Source organism: Aspergillus uvarum, assembly GCF_003184745.1.
Source record: "Aspergillus uvarum CBS 121591 unplaced genomic scaffold BO82scaffold_50, whole genome shotgun sequence".
In the NCBI taxonomy this organism is placed as follows: domain Eukaryota; kingdom Fungi; phylum Ascomycota; class Eurotiomycetes; order Eurotiales; family Aspergillaceae; genus Aspergillus; species Aspergillus uvarum.
Genome location: NW_020291347.1, coordinates 1 through 13,725, shown reverse-complemented (window position 1 = coordinate 13,725; position 13,725 = coordinate 1). Strand labels below are relative to the sequence as shown.

Genomic DNA, 13,725 nt, shown 5'->3' with positions numbered 1-13,725 from the left:
AAAAGTCTTTAAAAGTAAAAAAGCTTTTTCACTTTAAACTGCTATTTTTTTTAAAAAAAAAAGATTAAAATTATTCAAAAAGAAATAAGTTGACAGGGGTAGAATAGGAGTAGTCTTTATTATTCAAAACTAATCCTTACTTTTTTAAAGGTTTGGTAAGGTCTTAGAAGTTAAATACTAAAAAGGTTACTCATATTATAACTGTTATGTAGGGCATATATAGGTAGATCCTCAGCAGTCCACTATATGTTCAAAGATTACCCATGACAATTACTTAGTAAGTATGCAGGAGCATAAAATAAGCAGTTATGTGTTGCCCTTATAAAAGCAGCAGCGCCCGCATAAGGCAAGCGGACAGGACTTGTGGCGAAACATTCCAGTAAGGGGACTACTAAGTAGCTACGGGAACGAAAAGGTTGTACCTTGCCTCGGTAAAGCATGCTAGGCTGGTTCTAGGACCGGGATAACATCAAATAAAACACCAGCGGTGAATGCTAATTCGACTAGCGGAGTCGGGTCCACAGACCATGATGGCGGTAGGTCCATCCGCTGGAGGTACTTGAGCTGCATCTGTAACGGAAGTAATATCCAGTTCCGTTAAGGTTAATTGAGCTGTCACCTTCATAAACTCTATCTTATGAGAGAACTCGTTGTATTCCCACCACCTGCTTCTGATGCGGCTTTGCTCGGACTTGGGCGATCGAAAACCAGATCTCAATTACTCGATTCGATTTTCGAATAGTCTTTCTCGAATCTAGTCGACGAGCTGCATGCGGTTAATGACTCCATATAGCCCTCAACCATGGCTCGTGTCGGAATCTGGAACTTTAAGAAGTGATGGTGTCAGTGGCAACGGTCACCTTGCCCTACCCCTTCATCCTTCTACCCCCCACAAGATCCTGTGGGGATAGCTGAAATTTTGACATCTCTCATTCCTTCGCATACCCACTTTGTATGTCAATCATGCCAGTTCAGCTACCGATGCTGCAAGCTCGCACTCTGCGTTCTGGTCGTGCCTCCGAGCAACGATGAATGTGACGGGACCGGTGCTACCCCCACCAGGCGAAACAGTGAATCCCGATCCTCGGCCATGGCTGTTCACGGCAAACTGCATCGCGATCGGTGTGGGCCTTGCGCTGTGCACGGCCTTTCTCGCGATTCGGATATACACCAAGGCACGGATTTTGCGGACATTCTGGTGGGATGATTGTGTGTACTTACTCACTTTTCTGTCAACGGCTAAAATGAGACTAACTCCTATCCTGCACAGTATTCATTCTTCTGGCTTGGGTAAGCACACACAGTTGGAGTATATACTGGAAGGAACAAAGCGGTTGATTACCTGAGCAATAGATCTTTTCCGTCAGCACTCAGGCGGTCATTCTATGTACGGACATAACGCTTGACCAAGTTCAACCACCCATCTAACCGACTGCCCTCAGATGGCTGCCTCGAGGCAGGATTCGCAATAGACATCTGGGACCTATCGGTCTCAGAACTCGTCTCCTATCGCAAGGTACCTGAAAATACATACCTTTTCTAGGATACGCTACTAGGATTAATCAAATCACGTATCCCATTAGACCATTCTTGCCATGGCGGTGATCCACATTGAAGCCCTCGCATTCGCCAAATTTGCCGTCCTGATGCTCTACTACCGTGTCCTCAAGCTCATTACTCCGTGGCGGTACACCCTCTGGGCCGTGGGTAGTAGCATTGGACTCTACAGTACTATATTAGTCTTCATGCTGATCTTCGCCTGCGTGCCGATCGAGGATGGCTGGTCCCTCACCAGCCCTGGTGCCTGTCGACGGCGATCGGGCCTCTATCTGGCCACCGCCATTGCCAACACCGCCAGCGACAGCATCTTGCTGCTCATCCCGATGATCTTTATTTGGGCCTTGAACTTGCCTTTCATGCAGAAGATTGGTTTGTTCTGCTTGCTGGGTTTGGGATGTCTGTACGTGATTCTCACTTTACATCTCTTTTTGATCAGGTCCCCAGTATGAAGGATGAGTAACTGACCGGTTGGGATGCACCTTGGGCGTTGTGTTGCACAGTACGGTTGTCACCAGCATCGTTCGCCTGGTCACTCTCATTCCTCTCCTCGATTCGAATAACCAGCCCCATAACATCGGCCTTGTGTGTCTCTTTATGTAGGTGACTCCAATCGCGTGATCTAGCGTTCTCTTCTCTGATCCCATCTTTTCCCGTTCCCTTTTTTTTCAATTTCCAAGATTCACAGCACTAACAAACAGTAATATATCCACAGAGTGCTCGAAGCGAACTTCATCATCCTCTGTGGCTCTCTCCCTTTCACACGCGCGTTCCTACACCATTACGCCCCGAAATGGTTCCCGTCGCGCAACGGGAGTCGCGGCGACCGGTATTACTTGACGGGGACACCCCCCTCCAGCACGACCTCACCTTCAAACATGACCTCTCCAGCTGCATCAGCGCCGGAATACCGTCGCAGACCATCGTACTTCGACATTGAAGCCATTTTGAACGACATACCTCCGGCGGAATGCTCTGAGTTTGTGGGTCCCCCAAGAAAACCCTTACCTGTTTGGAAGGGGCCGCCACGAAGCGACATGATCGATTGATCGAAGCATTTTGGTTAAGGTAAAAGTATGCTGCTTGTCTCTAGAATAGCTTAAAAGTCATGTTCCGGGTGATAGTATATAATATATAATTCGTGGATATATGAGTCGAGGAGTCTACAATTGGAGACTTTTCAAAGCGTGTGAAATGGCCTTGGGTGATGGCTCAAGCCGCAAGGAACAGGGCAGAACAGCGGGGTAGACACTAGAGTACCTTGCAATTTAAACCACACATACCCTTTCTCCAGGTTCGATGCCCTCACTACCACTTGATATCTGTATTCCAGATGAGTACAGCAGGGCAGCAATCTATTTTCGAAATCTAGCCAGCCCAACCGCCGCGACCGTCCCGATCAGCCCAATTGCCAGCCAGATCTTGCCCGTTTCCCCTCCCTCTCGGACACTTCCTTCAACATCAACCCCCCCGCCACCACCGTCTTGACCGGTAGAAACTCCAACCTCGGTGCTCCCGACGCAAAGCGGACAAAAAGCGCTGCCTTCCACCGATCCGGAACCATTGGCGACAGGTACCGGGCGGCGAAGCGCAGGAACCCCGTCTGCTGGGCCTCGTACCGCGTGATCGTCGCCGACAATCCCAGGACCGTGGTCGCCCGCGGACGGTGGCTCCGGTCGAACTCCGCAAACAGCGCCGCGAGCTGCTCGACCGTCGGGGCCGCACCCGGGGAGGAGTCCCGCAGTAATACGACCAAGGCGTTGGTGAGATGTGCGACACCTTCGAGGGCGAGATTGCCACCGAAGCCCGCGTTGGGGGTAACCTTGTGCGCCGCGTCGCCCAGCAGCAGGACGCGGCCGTGACTCCATTGCGATACAAGGCCTTCTTCTAGCGAGACCAAAGATCCCTTCACGCGGGTGGTCCATAGGTCCCGGATGGTGTAGCCCGGTCCCGGCGCGACGTGGCCGTATTCGTGAGCCAAGGCGTCCGCGTCCGCGTCGGTGTACTGCGGACAGTTGGGTGTTCGCGTGATGGGTGTTCTAATGAAGAGGAACCAGAAGACGAGGCCTGGGACGCCTGTGGCGGCTAACGCGGAGTGATCCTGGTGGTAGACGTTGTGGACGGTCCCGTCGGGGAGGAAAGGGGTTGCCGGGTCGTTGCGCGAGACCGCGAAGAGGCACTTGTATTCACTTGTAAATGCTACATTGCGCCATCGGGAATGGTTAGTGTATGAGATGCACGGAGGGGGAGAGGAAAGGCAATGACGACGCACATTGCTCAATGCCTTCAGCGAGGGCAGTATTTGTCAAACGGATCTTATCGGCCATGAGCCGCCGGACGCGGCTATGAACCCCATCGGCTCCAATCAGGATACTCCCCTGGAACGTCTGGCCGTCGGCCGTCGTCACGGTGATCCCGAACGGGGTCTCTTCGTACGCAACCACGGGGCTCTGGCTGTGCAGCTTCTTGGGGTCTGCGATGTAATTGTGGAGAATCCGCAGCATCTCGCTGCGCTCCATGAACATTGTCGGATATTTCAGGCTAGCAGCGAGTCAGATTTCCATGTAATTTGAAACATGCATGGAGGCATTGGCTTGATGGATATAGAGATGCGATACTCACTACTGCTGAAGATACTGCAGAGCAATAGATGTCTCCATGCAATACCCGGTCTCGTCGAAGTGATATCGCTCCCGCAAGGGGACCACGACTTTCTCAATTTCTGGCCAAACGCCCAGTTGATCCATCAGCTGGTTAGAATGCGGGTAAAAGCCGATGGAAGCGCCCAGCTGAGGAGCGAAGTCCCCTTTCTCGAAGAGCTCGTAGTCGATCCCGGCGCGCTCCAGGCTGATGGCCAGGGTCAGGCCTACAAGGCTGCCGCCGGCGATCAGCACCTTGAAGTCTCCCGTCATGTTCGCGTGGGGGCTGATTCGATTGCGCTGACTACGATGGGTGAGGGCGGATGTCTTGTGCTTGTTCGGAGTCTTGCAGGGTCTTTCATCTTCCCCGCACGGATATTTCATGACTCGAGCTTTCACGCTAATCTCTAGTGCATGTTTCACTACCCAACCACCGGCTAGGTCTGGCCGGCCCAGTTGATTTGACAGGTGGTTTATAGTGGAATTGAGTCAATGGTAACAATGGTCACATGACACAACTGACTCGAATTACTACCATTGGCAAGATACATCAGAGACACAGCACAGGCCTATAACTAATATTCAATGATTTATACCATCGAGAAACTCACAACCATGAGTCTATTCGAATTGCAATGTAAAGACGGTGTATCGTATGTGTTTTGATGTGATTTACAAGCAAGAGGCCACCGACTGCGAGAGCAGTAAGTCCCTGTAAACCGCGACGGCCGGGAAAATCACCGAGCCGGTTGCCTGGCAAGGTATCACGCGCCATAGTAAACGTATTGGGCCCAGTGCAAAGGTTGCTTCTCATATTTCTTGGGCTCTGATGTCGCCTTAATTGCCTTGTGAAGAGCCAAGGCGACATCTCGGTCCGTGAGCCCTTGCATCCCGCTCCGGTGGAGCTGCGTGTAAAAGGAGCAAGCAACCTCGACGCAGACCGCGTCGTCCGACGGCCACAGACAGCCGACCACATGTCTAAAACCCGCGACCTGCAAGCTGCTGACGACTTGGAGGGGTTTGTCCTGGAGCCTCGGAACCTGGGCCCCCACCGTCGAGCAGGCCGAGAGATGGGCAATCTGGCCCTGCGCGCTGTGGCTATCGTAGATCACTCACCTCTTGCTGGGGGGTTGCAGGGTGGCTGTTTCGAGAAGTAACTCAATGCGCGGGACTGATTGCATAGGCCACGCCATGGCATGCGAAGTGCACAACATGGCACTGAGGAAGGTGCTGCAGCACGGTGTCGAAATCTGGTTGGTGAAGCTTCTCAATTTGGACCGAAGAGCCAAGCACGGTTTCGATGGCGGCCACCTCCTGCTCCGATAGCTCTAACACAGAGTGGTTCCAGGCCTCGATCAGTGAACATCTACAAGGTAAAATCCAGCAGATCTGATTTAACCCGCAAGGACTACGGACCCCCGTATGCATGGGCACGTGATCTCATCTCACACGCTTGCAAAAAGCAAGAAACAAGAAGCAAGGTCCTTGAAGAAGCAGCGAGCTCTCCGCGCGTTGAGTTCATAACAATTCGCATATGACTGATCATTCTATTTAAAATCTGGCACCAACAGGCCTTTTCCGCCTCATTCATGGACCTATCCAAACCGGTTCTCAGACCACTTTTGATCACGTGATGATGATCTTGCCATCAAAAAGCATATCGAATACATAGACTTCACGCCTCCAAAAGTAGCAGTCACACCTTGATGGAGAAAAGAAGGACAAATGAATTGGATGAGGATATTTTAAACGTCCAGAAAAAAGACCATGTCTTGTGACTTCAAATTTAGAGCACATGGACCATTTCCAGGAGGAAAGCAAGGCATGGATGTCAATCGAGCATCATTTAGCCACCCAGTCCATGGCCCGTGATGCAATGGAGGCGTATGGCTCAGCCCAGGCCCTCGACGATATGAGAAACTCTCTTTCTAGTGTCTGATATAATGACTCGGGGCCTCTCTCAACATAACATCTCTTCCCCACCCCTCCTTCAGAACTCTGACAACCTCATACAATCAGATTCGGATATCTTTCTAGACCGACTGGATCTACATCTCTCACACTGACCGGACCGTCCTGTACATTCTTCCATGGACAAAAGACATTCGTCCTTCGTCCACGACCCTCTCCCCCTTGTGACCGATCGACAACCACGGTCCACCATGCCGGACCCCGGAGATAACAACCTAGGCCCTGTCATGGATGGTGACAAGAAGACAGGTATCGACGAAAGCCCCGGTGACATGGGTCTTGGCAGCTCCATGAGGCCGAAAAAGATGTCCACAGTCCCTGATGCTAGAGCGAAATACGATGTCTGCGACGGCATGAACCAGCAGCTCTTGGACACAGGTGCCGGACTCCCGGCCCAGATGTGCGACGCAGGGCCCATTGATAATCTCGGAGACACTACTGTGCGCGATTTCTTCAGCGAGGATGAGATAAACGAAGCACTCTATGGCAGGGATGCGTCGATGTAGAGGGTTTCCCCGTACTGTCCCGGAAAAGTGCTTTCCAAGTAAATAAGAGTTTTGCGTTACAGAATATTATGCTATGCTGTTCAACGGGAAATGCCAAGTACTACCCTTGGAGTTCTTCTCGTGCGCGGCGTAGAGGGACTTAACCAGCCTGATCTGTCGGTGTAGTATAATAAACCCTGGCCTAAATGGGTTCAACATCAGAGTACTCCCAAAATAGTATGCGTGCCAGTCATCCATGAGGGCTACAACAGGCTAGCAGAAACATCAGAGCCCCAAATGACTTGGCCGGAACTCAATTCCGATAGTGGAGAGCTTGGCGCATCCTGCATCTCTTAGCGGCAGGCTGCCATACCATGGGGGTTGAAAACATCGAATCTGACCCAAGCATTTCTTTGCCTATCATCCTCCTCACGCGCACCCAATTCGATTCAGTGGATCAGAATTTGACTGCAGTGCTGCTGAGTCATCATTAGTTATGCAGACATGCCTGGTATAAAGCAGGATCGACGTCATTTATGCGGCGAATTGCTAAGCGCGATGACCTCATGACAAATCAAGAGTGGAACCCTATCGAATAGCTCCAGCTTCACTTTTTTCAACCTCGGCATTTACAGTCTAATATTTGACTGCACTTACCCCTGTCAACTTGTCATCCCGTCAGCACTTTAATCCTTCTTCTCTCCAATCACTCACCTATTCTAATACTCATACACACCCACACACACATAAAAAATGAGCCTGCCAACTACCTACAAAGCGGCCGTGGTCCCCGCCCCGCACGCCCAGCACACCATCGAGGACCGCTCCCTGCCAGCCCTGGAAGCCAACCACGTGGCCATCAAGATCACCGCCACGGCCGTGAACCCAGTCGACTGGAAGATCCGGGACTACAACGTGTTCCTGAAGTCGTACCCGGCGGTGCTGGGCTCCGACGCCGCGGGCGAGATCGTGGCGGTGGGCAGCAACGTCTCGAGTCACACCGTCGGCGACCGTGTCTTTTTCCAGGGCATCATCGGCAACTACCCGGCCTCGACCTTTCAGCAGTACTGCGTGATGCCTGCCGAGCTGGTCTCCCACACACCCCGCAACATCTCCGACGACCAGGCCGCGGGCATCAGTCTGGCGTCGCTGGCCGTCGTTACGGGCTTCTATGACAAGACGGGCCACGCGATCGGCCCCGCGCCCTGGGCCGAGGGCGGTGCCGAGGCCGGCAAGGGCAAGGCGATCGCCATCCTGGGCGGCTCGTCTAGCGTCGGCCAGTATGCGATCCAGTTCGCGCGGCTGTCCGGCTTCGAGCGCATCATCACCAACGCCAGCGCGGCGCATCAGGAGTTCCTGAAGGGGCTGGGCGCGCATGTCGTGCTCGACCGGAAGAGCGCGACCGCCCAAGATTTCGTGGCCGCGGCGGGTGACGGCGTCACGCTGAGCTATGTGTACGATGCCATCGCCATCAAGGAGACGCAGAAGCTGGGTGTCGAGATCGCCCAGGCCACCCAGGGCGCGGCGCAGGCCGTCGTGACCGTGCAGTTGGTTGACCAGGAGGCGGCCGCGCTGGGTGAGTCCAGGGAGCCCAAAGTGGCGGTCAAGCAGATTCTTGGGCTGGGCAGCTCCCCTGCCCTGCGGCATTTGAGTGAGCCTATGGTCAAGGCTCTCGGTGGTGAGGATGGATGGATTGCCAAGGGGTTGTTTGTGCCGAACCGCGTGCGTCTGATTCCCGGTGGCATTGGCGCGGTCGAAGAGGCCTTGAAGACGAACAAGGAGGGTGTGTCGGGTGAGAAGGTCGTTTTCCGTCCTAATGATGCTTAGACAAATGTCGTTGTTAGAAAGATTTATGATCGCTTTGAATGTATAATAATAGATTCCTTCCAAACATGGTCACATAAGCTTCGAAAGGCAACGCTTCGGGCACAAGGTCGCAGCCGAAGGTGTGCGCACCCCAAGGCGACTCGGCCATTGCAGCAACCCAGCAAGAAAGGTTTCAAGCAGGGGGTCATCGATGGCTAGCTAAAGGTTTGCGTGGTCACCCTGGTCATGTTCATCCTCGCGAAAGGAAGCCCTTGGTTAAGGGTATAGATTCAGTGGTAGAAGAACAGCCTGAACCAGTGATAAAAATCAAGTTGGACAGACCAATGATACGTGCCGCTCATGATAATTGAAATCACTTCTCCGATATTTCCGAAGAGTGTCACAATCTCATCAAGATGAACACATCCCTCTGACGGCTCAGGCACAAGAGATAGGGCTAGACCGGGCGGTGGCACAGGCCGCCGCCACTGACGTGGGATCATGCACACCACATGCTCCCTTCGCCCCCCATTCACGCGGCCAAAAAATGCTTATGTGGCTGGATGATGCGCTTTGTTTTTTACTTATATATTCCTCCCAGCAGTGATCGACTTCCCATCTACACAAATCATGCCCCCAACCCCGGAACGCGAGCCATCATGGATCTCAAAAACCCCACCGTAACCGTTGCCTCCCTTTCCTCGATCGTCCACACCACCCTGTTAGCATATGACTGCGTCACCGAGGCACTAATCACAGGGGACACGACTGTAGGCCTGAAGGCCCGCTTCCGGGTGGAGCTGCTGCGGTTACGCCTGTGGGGCCGAACCCGCGGGTTCGGCCTACTGTCTTCCCCACCTTTGCCCTCCAACAACGACATATTCGTTATCCCCGAAATCCGCCGCCTCGCCTTTGATCTGCTCGGAAAGACGCTGTTGATGCTGGACAGGCATCTACAGATCCGCAGGAAGCCTCCGCCCGTGCGCGAACAGACACTGTCGCGGCTCGAGAATGGGTATCCTGCAATCCCCTACGCTCGGGTCCTAGAAGCGAAATGTGCGCTTGATCAGAGGCTCCTCGATCCGGCGCAGCGGACGAAAGTTTTGAAGCAGATTTGCAGGGTAATGGACGATAAGGCGCCCTGGCCGGGGACTTGGGTTGAGCGCACAACCATCCGCGAGTTTCTGACCGACCTGGTGACGTTGAATACTGGGCTGGAGCGGCTGTTGCCGGCCGACGAAGCGGACTTCTTGGCGAGGGGTCTTGCGGGCGAGATCCTTGCCTCGGACCCTAGGTTGCTGGTCACGGATGAGAATTCCTTCGGGGTACGGAATAGTCTGGCTGCGGGGATGATTCGGCTGCGCCAACTGAACGACCTTGGGGTCCATGACCTAGAAGGGAGTGCAAGAACGCCAACATCTGCGGGACACGAGGTAGAAGAGGATGAAGCTCAAGGCTTGGCTCATCCTCAGGCTAAGGAGGTACTGTCGACCTTCGAAATCCCGGTGTCCTGTCTCCAGAGCTTCACGGAACCGCGCCTTCTGGACATTGAAACACATGACTCTACCTCGTCGCAAGGAAAGGTACTGGATGCTTTACCCGTGCGATCTGTATATATCTACACCCCTGAGGGCTCCCAAGAGCAAGAGGGCCATGTCCTTGTGGAATGGCAGTCGCGGCTGGCTACGGCTGGATCTACCTACCCCCCAACTCCAGACCAGTTCCTTGCACAGCGTCGACAACACAAGGTTGAGATTCTTCGTGAGACCTCGGTTGCCGACAGCGAATTCCGTGTCCTGGAATGCAGAGGGTACACACTTGCCACTGGGCGACTACCAAATGGGGACTCCCATCCGGTGATAGGCTTCGTGTACCAGCCGCCGCTCCTTGCGACCGCTCCGATCAGTCTGCATGATATACTGACCACCGCCTATCACTCCCAGACACCCGCAGTGCCGGATCTTGGAGACCGTCTCCATCTGGCTCAGAGGCTCGCGCTTAGTTTGTACCAGTTGCACTGCGCCGGATGGATTCACGGAAGGATCTCCAGCCATAATATCCTGTTCTTCTCTGATACGGAGAGTGCAAGATATGACATCACTGAGCCATACATCTGTGGCTGGCAGAATATCCATTCTACGCAAGGCATGGGTGATGCTGGTGGAGTAACGGGCAGTTTCTTGCAAGAGCCAAGCGCTATTGGTCTTGGAGATATGGCTATGTATGCCCATCCCGATTGTGTAGCCTACGGAGAAGCGGAGCACGGGAACCAAGGGACCCACGACACTTACGGATTGGGTGTGATCCTGATGGAACTTGCTCTCTGGGAACCAATTGTCGCCTTGGCGCATCCGGTTTACCGAGAAGTAATGCAGTCATTCGAGCAATATGCTGGCATCAACCATCGGAGGTGGTCCAATATGTTGATTGAGGTAGCTGATCGCAAGATCGGGGCAAGAATGGGCGCCAGGTATCGGGCCGCTGCAATGGCTTGTTTGTGTGGCGTGCATTCGACTGACCTGTGTGAAAGCCTGGAGGCCGGCGTTGAGAGACAATTGTCCTGGAAGGTGGTCAGAGAGTTAAGGTAGATATTGCGCTGCGACGGCTAGAGATGAGCGCGCCCGGTCGGCTTTGTTTCCTGAAGTAGTCCCGGCTAAATAGGAACTGAAACCCAGTTCTTGCTCTTATCGCTATTATCCAAATATTCTAATATGGGAATATCACTCTCTGCATTCCGTCCGAAGTTCAATACCATTATCCATTCTGCATGATCAGCGAAATAGTGTATTGGGACTTGATTCCCGTCTCTCGAATAACGCGGTTATAACCCTGACTTGAAGTTGCCATCGGTAATACTTTCGTAGTTGGACAAACCTCCACGAAGAAAGGGGTGGGTGCTGAAAAGAACATCCGAGTTTTCTAGAAAATGTGAGTCGCTGAAGTATGTTGTCCCAACGTCATCTGTAAATACCTCAGGGAAGGATGAAGCGCCAGTGGTTCTTGCAGTGGATCAAAAAGAGAGCGGTCATACAGCTGAGCCCCTCGGTCAAAAAGTGCATCATCCGTTCGAGGATCAAGTTCGTCGTTCGGCGTGTTACGATCCTGAAACCACAAATGAGCTAAAGACGTTCCATATTTGTAGGCAATATGTTTTAGTCCTGTGGCTGCCATCTGTAGCATCGTGATGAACTCCTTGACAAGCATCGTGCAATCGTAGCTTTCGTCCGCTGTCAAGGCACCAACAGACAAGGCCTTGTATAGGAATACCGATGCATGAATTCGATATCTTGATATAGTCAGCCACTCTTTCCCATGTTTCTAGATGCTTGACTGGCAATACAACCCTACAATTAGTATCGCACGGGAAGGAATCTCAAATGCTTTGTCGGAATTAAATGGTTCTTTAGGCACTTCAAGACATCTCTCGCAGCCTCGATGGCAATGTAAACATATCGGCCATCTGGGTTAGCCATCACACTGAACGGGAAATAAACCGCAGGCTTTTCGCATTCCGATGCAGGGCCTTTCTTTGAGTCTCGGTAAAGGACTGCTTGGAATGCGAAAGCGTTGACATAGAGGCGGAGATACTCAGACTACACCGCAAGCAAGCAACGCAAATGGTTTGGTAGACGGACATTTCTCTAATTGCCTTTCCACATATCCAAGGTTTTTGAGCTGTCGTCAAGGTACTTGGTATAGTCTCCCACCAGCATCAGCTGCATGGTACCTGACTTTTAAGCGAAGAGTATATCATGTACGTTGCCAAACAGACTTGTCAACTCCACTTGAGCCTGTATGAATGAAGCATGGTCAATGCTGCTTGCTTCCTGTGGTTGCAACGATGGGTAATCGTGGACCGTGAACCGGGTGGATAGGCCTGGACCGCGACACCAAAACGCCTAACCCATTTGGATCGATATCTGGCGATCGGCGAGATACGTATCTGTGACAACGTCAGACTTTTGCAGTGAGAATACGTTTGGGGTTTCTACATATCCAAGCCAACCGTTTGCGATCACAATTTAGGTCGGACTCGATTTTGGCCTCTCCCGGAAATGAGTACGTCTCCAGATGCAGGAGGTATGCCTGTCTGACTGCCAGCCCGACGAGGCTTCACGCCATACTGTTATCCTCTGTTCTCTCGGCCTCCGATCGCTATTTTCGTCCAGAGCTACCCGTGGCATCCATTCAGCCAGCAATAAAAGGCCTCCCACAGTGCCAACGCAACGAACAGCACTGGCTCCCAACACGACCTGCATGATGAGTCTCTCCGTGTATCCCCAAGTGTCGCCATGAAGTCCGGCTAGGTCTGGTCATTCTTGGGTGGCTATAGACATCACTGCCGCCAGCAAGAAAGGTTCATCAAACCTTGACTCAAGGAAACGCTCGACGGATAGCAGCTGGCTAGGGACAATGGGTACGAAAGAGGGGTAGGTGTCAAAGTAGCTGTGACGACAAAGGTCTGTTAGCATGCTTGAGGGGTTTGTAGTCAAGACAGACAAACTATTGAAGCAGCGACTTAAGCACCTGCTCCTCCACAATCCCCTTCTCGACAATATTCGGCTGTCCTAAACTTTGATGTCTAGGTCTTCCACTACATGACGAGCGACTAGTGTCTTCGTCCATGCCATTGATTTCATCGCGTGTCGAGTTCATCTCGACTCTCGCAACCGGCTATTCGTTGGCTACTGTCTAAGCCAGGATCTAAAGTGCTTCCAATGGATTCTAAATCTCACCACTTGGATTTATCTCTGTTGCAGTTATAGAGGCTGGGCCAAGTGGGTCGCTCACAGGCGCCTCTCCTTCGAGTCCGCATAATCGCGTGTCTTGGGCTTCGGTTCACTGCTGTGATTGTCGTGAATGCCGAAGGCGAGAGCAGTCACCGCCTCTTCTCGACTTTGCGATCACACATCGGTGACCATCAGAGGTGCATTCGGAGCAGGGGAGGTAGCCACGGTCGGGGTTGTATGTCCTTCACCATGTGAGACTATTTAGCTAAGGAGATTGCGTAGGGAGTGGAGTCGGCATACAGGTCGCATTTAGTCTTCCGCTGTCGACAGCGGACACATGCTCTATAAAGTCTAGCTCCAGTACTTTTCGTCATCTTCAGCAGGGAATGTGATATGAGGAAGGAAAGTAGAAGAAGAGGAAGAGGAGGAAGAGGAAGAGGAAGATGAAAGAGAAGGAGAAGAGAGAGTGGAATGACCCAAAAGGGAGAGTGGAGGGCGGCGCTAGACGGCAATAGACGGCTGTAGTCCCTACTCCTC

The 13,725-nt window shown here is 52.6% G+C and overlaps 6 protein-coding genes across 6 annotated transcripts; 4 read left to right on the top strand and 2 right to left on the bottom strand.

The window, feature by feature from the left end:
• Positions 1 to 912: 912 nt before the first annotated feature.
• On the top strand, positions 913 to 2,831 carry BO82DRAFT_315977 (uncharacterized protein). The gene is made up of 7 exons (XM_025632556.1): positions 913 to 1,209; positions 1,271 to 1,290; positions 1,354 to 1,387; positions 1,443 to 1,516; positions 1,584 to 1,960; positions 2,061 to 2,156; positions 2,273 to 2,831. The coding sequence occupies exons 1-7, from the start codon at positions 1,029 to 1,031 to the stop codon at positions 2,604 to 2,606; spliced, it is 1,116 nt and encodes a 371-aa protein (XP_025489177.1). The 5' UTR covers positions 913 to 1,028; the 3' UTR covers positions 2,607 to 2,831.
• A 125-nt stretch (positions 2,832 to 2,956) lies between these two features.
• BO82DRAFT_341217 (FAD-dependent oxidoreductase) lies at positions 2,957 to 4,469 on the bottom strand (the record flags this gene model as incomplete). The annotated part of the gene is made up of 3 exons (XM_025633537.1): positions 2,957 to 3,756; positions 3,830 to 4,065; positions 4,180 to 4,469. The coding sequence occupies 3 exons, from the start codon at positions 4,467 to 4,469 to the stop codon at positions 2,957 to 2,959; spliced, it is 1,326 nt and encodes a 441-aa protein (XP_025489176.1).
• Positions 4,470 to 4,960: 491 nt separating this feature from the next.
• Positions 4,961 to 5,389, bottom strand: BO82DRAFT_404639 (uncharacterized protein; the record flags this gene model as incomplete). Its single annotated transcript, XM_025639442.1, has 2 exons — positions 4,961 to 5,288; positions 5,313 to 5,389. The coding sequence occupies 2 exons, from the start codon at positions 5,387 to 5,389 to the stop codon at positions 4,961 to 4,963; spliced, it is 405 nt and encodes a 134-aa protein (XP_025489175.1).
• A 926-nt stretch (positions 5,390 to 6,315) lies between these two features.
• BO82DRAFT_356788 (uncharacterized protein) lies at positions 6,316 to 6,695 on the top strand. Its single transcript, XM_025635832.1, has one exon. It carries the CDS (start codon positions 6,359 to 6,361, stop codon positions 6,671 to 6,673), a length of 315 nt encoding a protein of 104 aa, XP_025489174.1. The 5' UTR covers positions 6,316 to 6,358; the 3' UTR covers positions 6,674 to 6,695.
• A 571-nt stretch (positions 6,696 to 7,266) lies between these two features.
• On the top strand, positions 7,267 to 8,809 carry BO82DRAFT_356787 (zinc-binding alcohol dehydrogenase family protein). The gene has a single exon (XM_025635831.1). It carries the CDS (start codon positions 7,406 to 7,408, stop codon positions 8,477 to 8,479), a length of 1,074 nt encoding a protein of 357 aa, XP_025489173.1. The 5' UTR covers positions 7,267 to 7,405; the 3' UTR covers positions 8,480 to 8,809.
• Positions 8,810 to 9,066: 257 nt separating this feature from the next.
• BO82DRAFT_145112 (uncharacterized protein) lies at positions 9,067 to 11,163 on the top strand. Its single transcript, XM_025630116.1, has one exon. It carries the CDS (start codon positions 9,118 to 9,120, stop codon positions 11,044 to 11,046), a length of 1,929 nt encoding a protein of 642 aa, XP_025489172.1. The 5' UTR covers positions 9,067 to 9,117; the 3' UTR covers positions 11,047 to 11,163.
• The last annotated feature ends 2,562 nt before the right edge of the window (positions 11,164 to 13,725 follow it).

Bases quoted from the DNA above. Each gene is read 5' to 3' on its own strand.
- BO82DRAFT_315977 (XM_025632556.1), top strand. From the start codon at position 1,029: ATGAATGTGACGGGACCGGTGCTACCCCCACCAGGCGAAACAGTGAAT. The intron at 1,388-1,442 runs GTACGGACATAA...GACTGCCCTCAG, and splicing joins CACTCAGGCGGTCATTCTAT to ATGGCTGCCTCGAGGCAGGA. The intron at 1,961-2,060 runs GTACGTGATTCT...TGTGTTGCACAG, and splicing joins TTGCTGGGTTTGGGATGTCT to TACGGTTGTCACCAGCATCG.
- BO82DRAFT_356788 (XM_025635832.1), top strand. From the start codon at position 6,359: ATGCCGGACCCCGGAGATAACAACCTAGGCCCTGTCATGGATGGTGAC.
- BO82DRAFT_356787 (XM_025635831.1), top strand. From the start codon at position 7,406: ATGAGCCTGCCAACTACCTACAAAGCGGCCGTGGTCCCCGCCCCGCAC.
- BO82DRAFT_145112 (XM_025630116.1), top strand. From the start codon at position 9,118: ATGGATCTCAAAAACCCCACCGTAACCGTTGCCTCCCTTTCCTCGATC.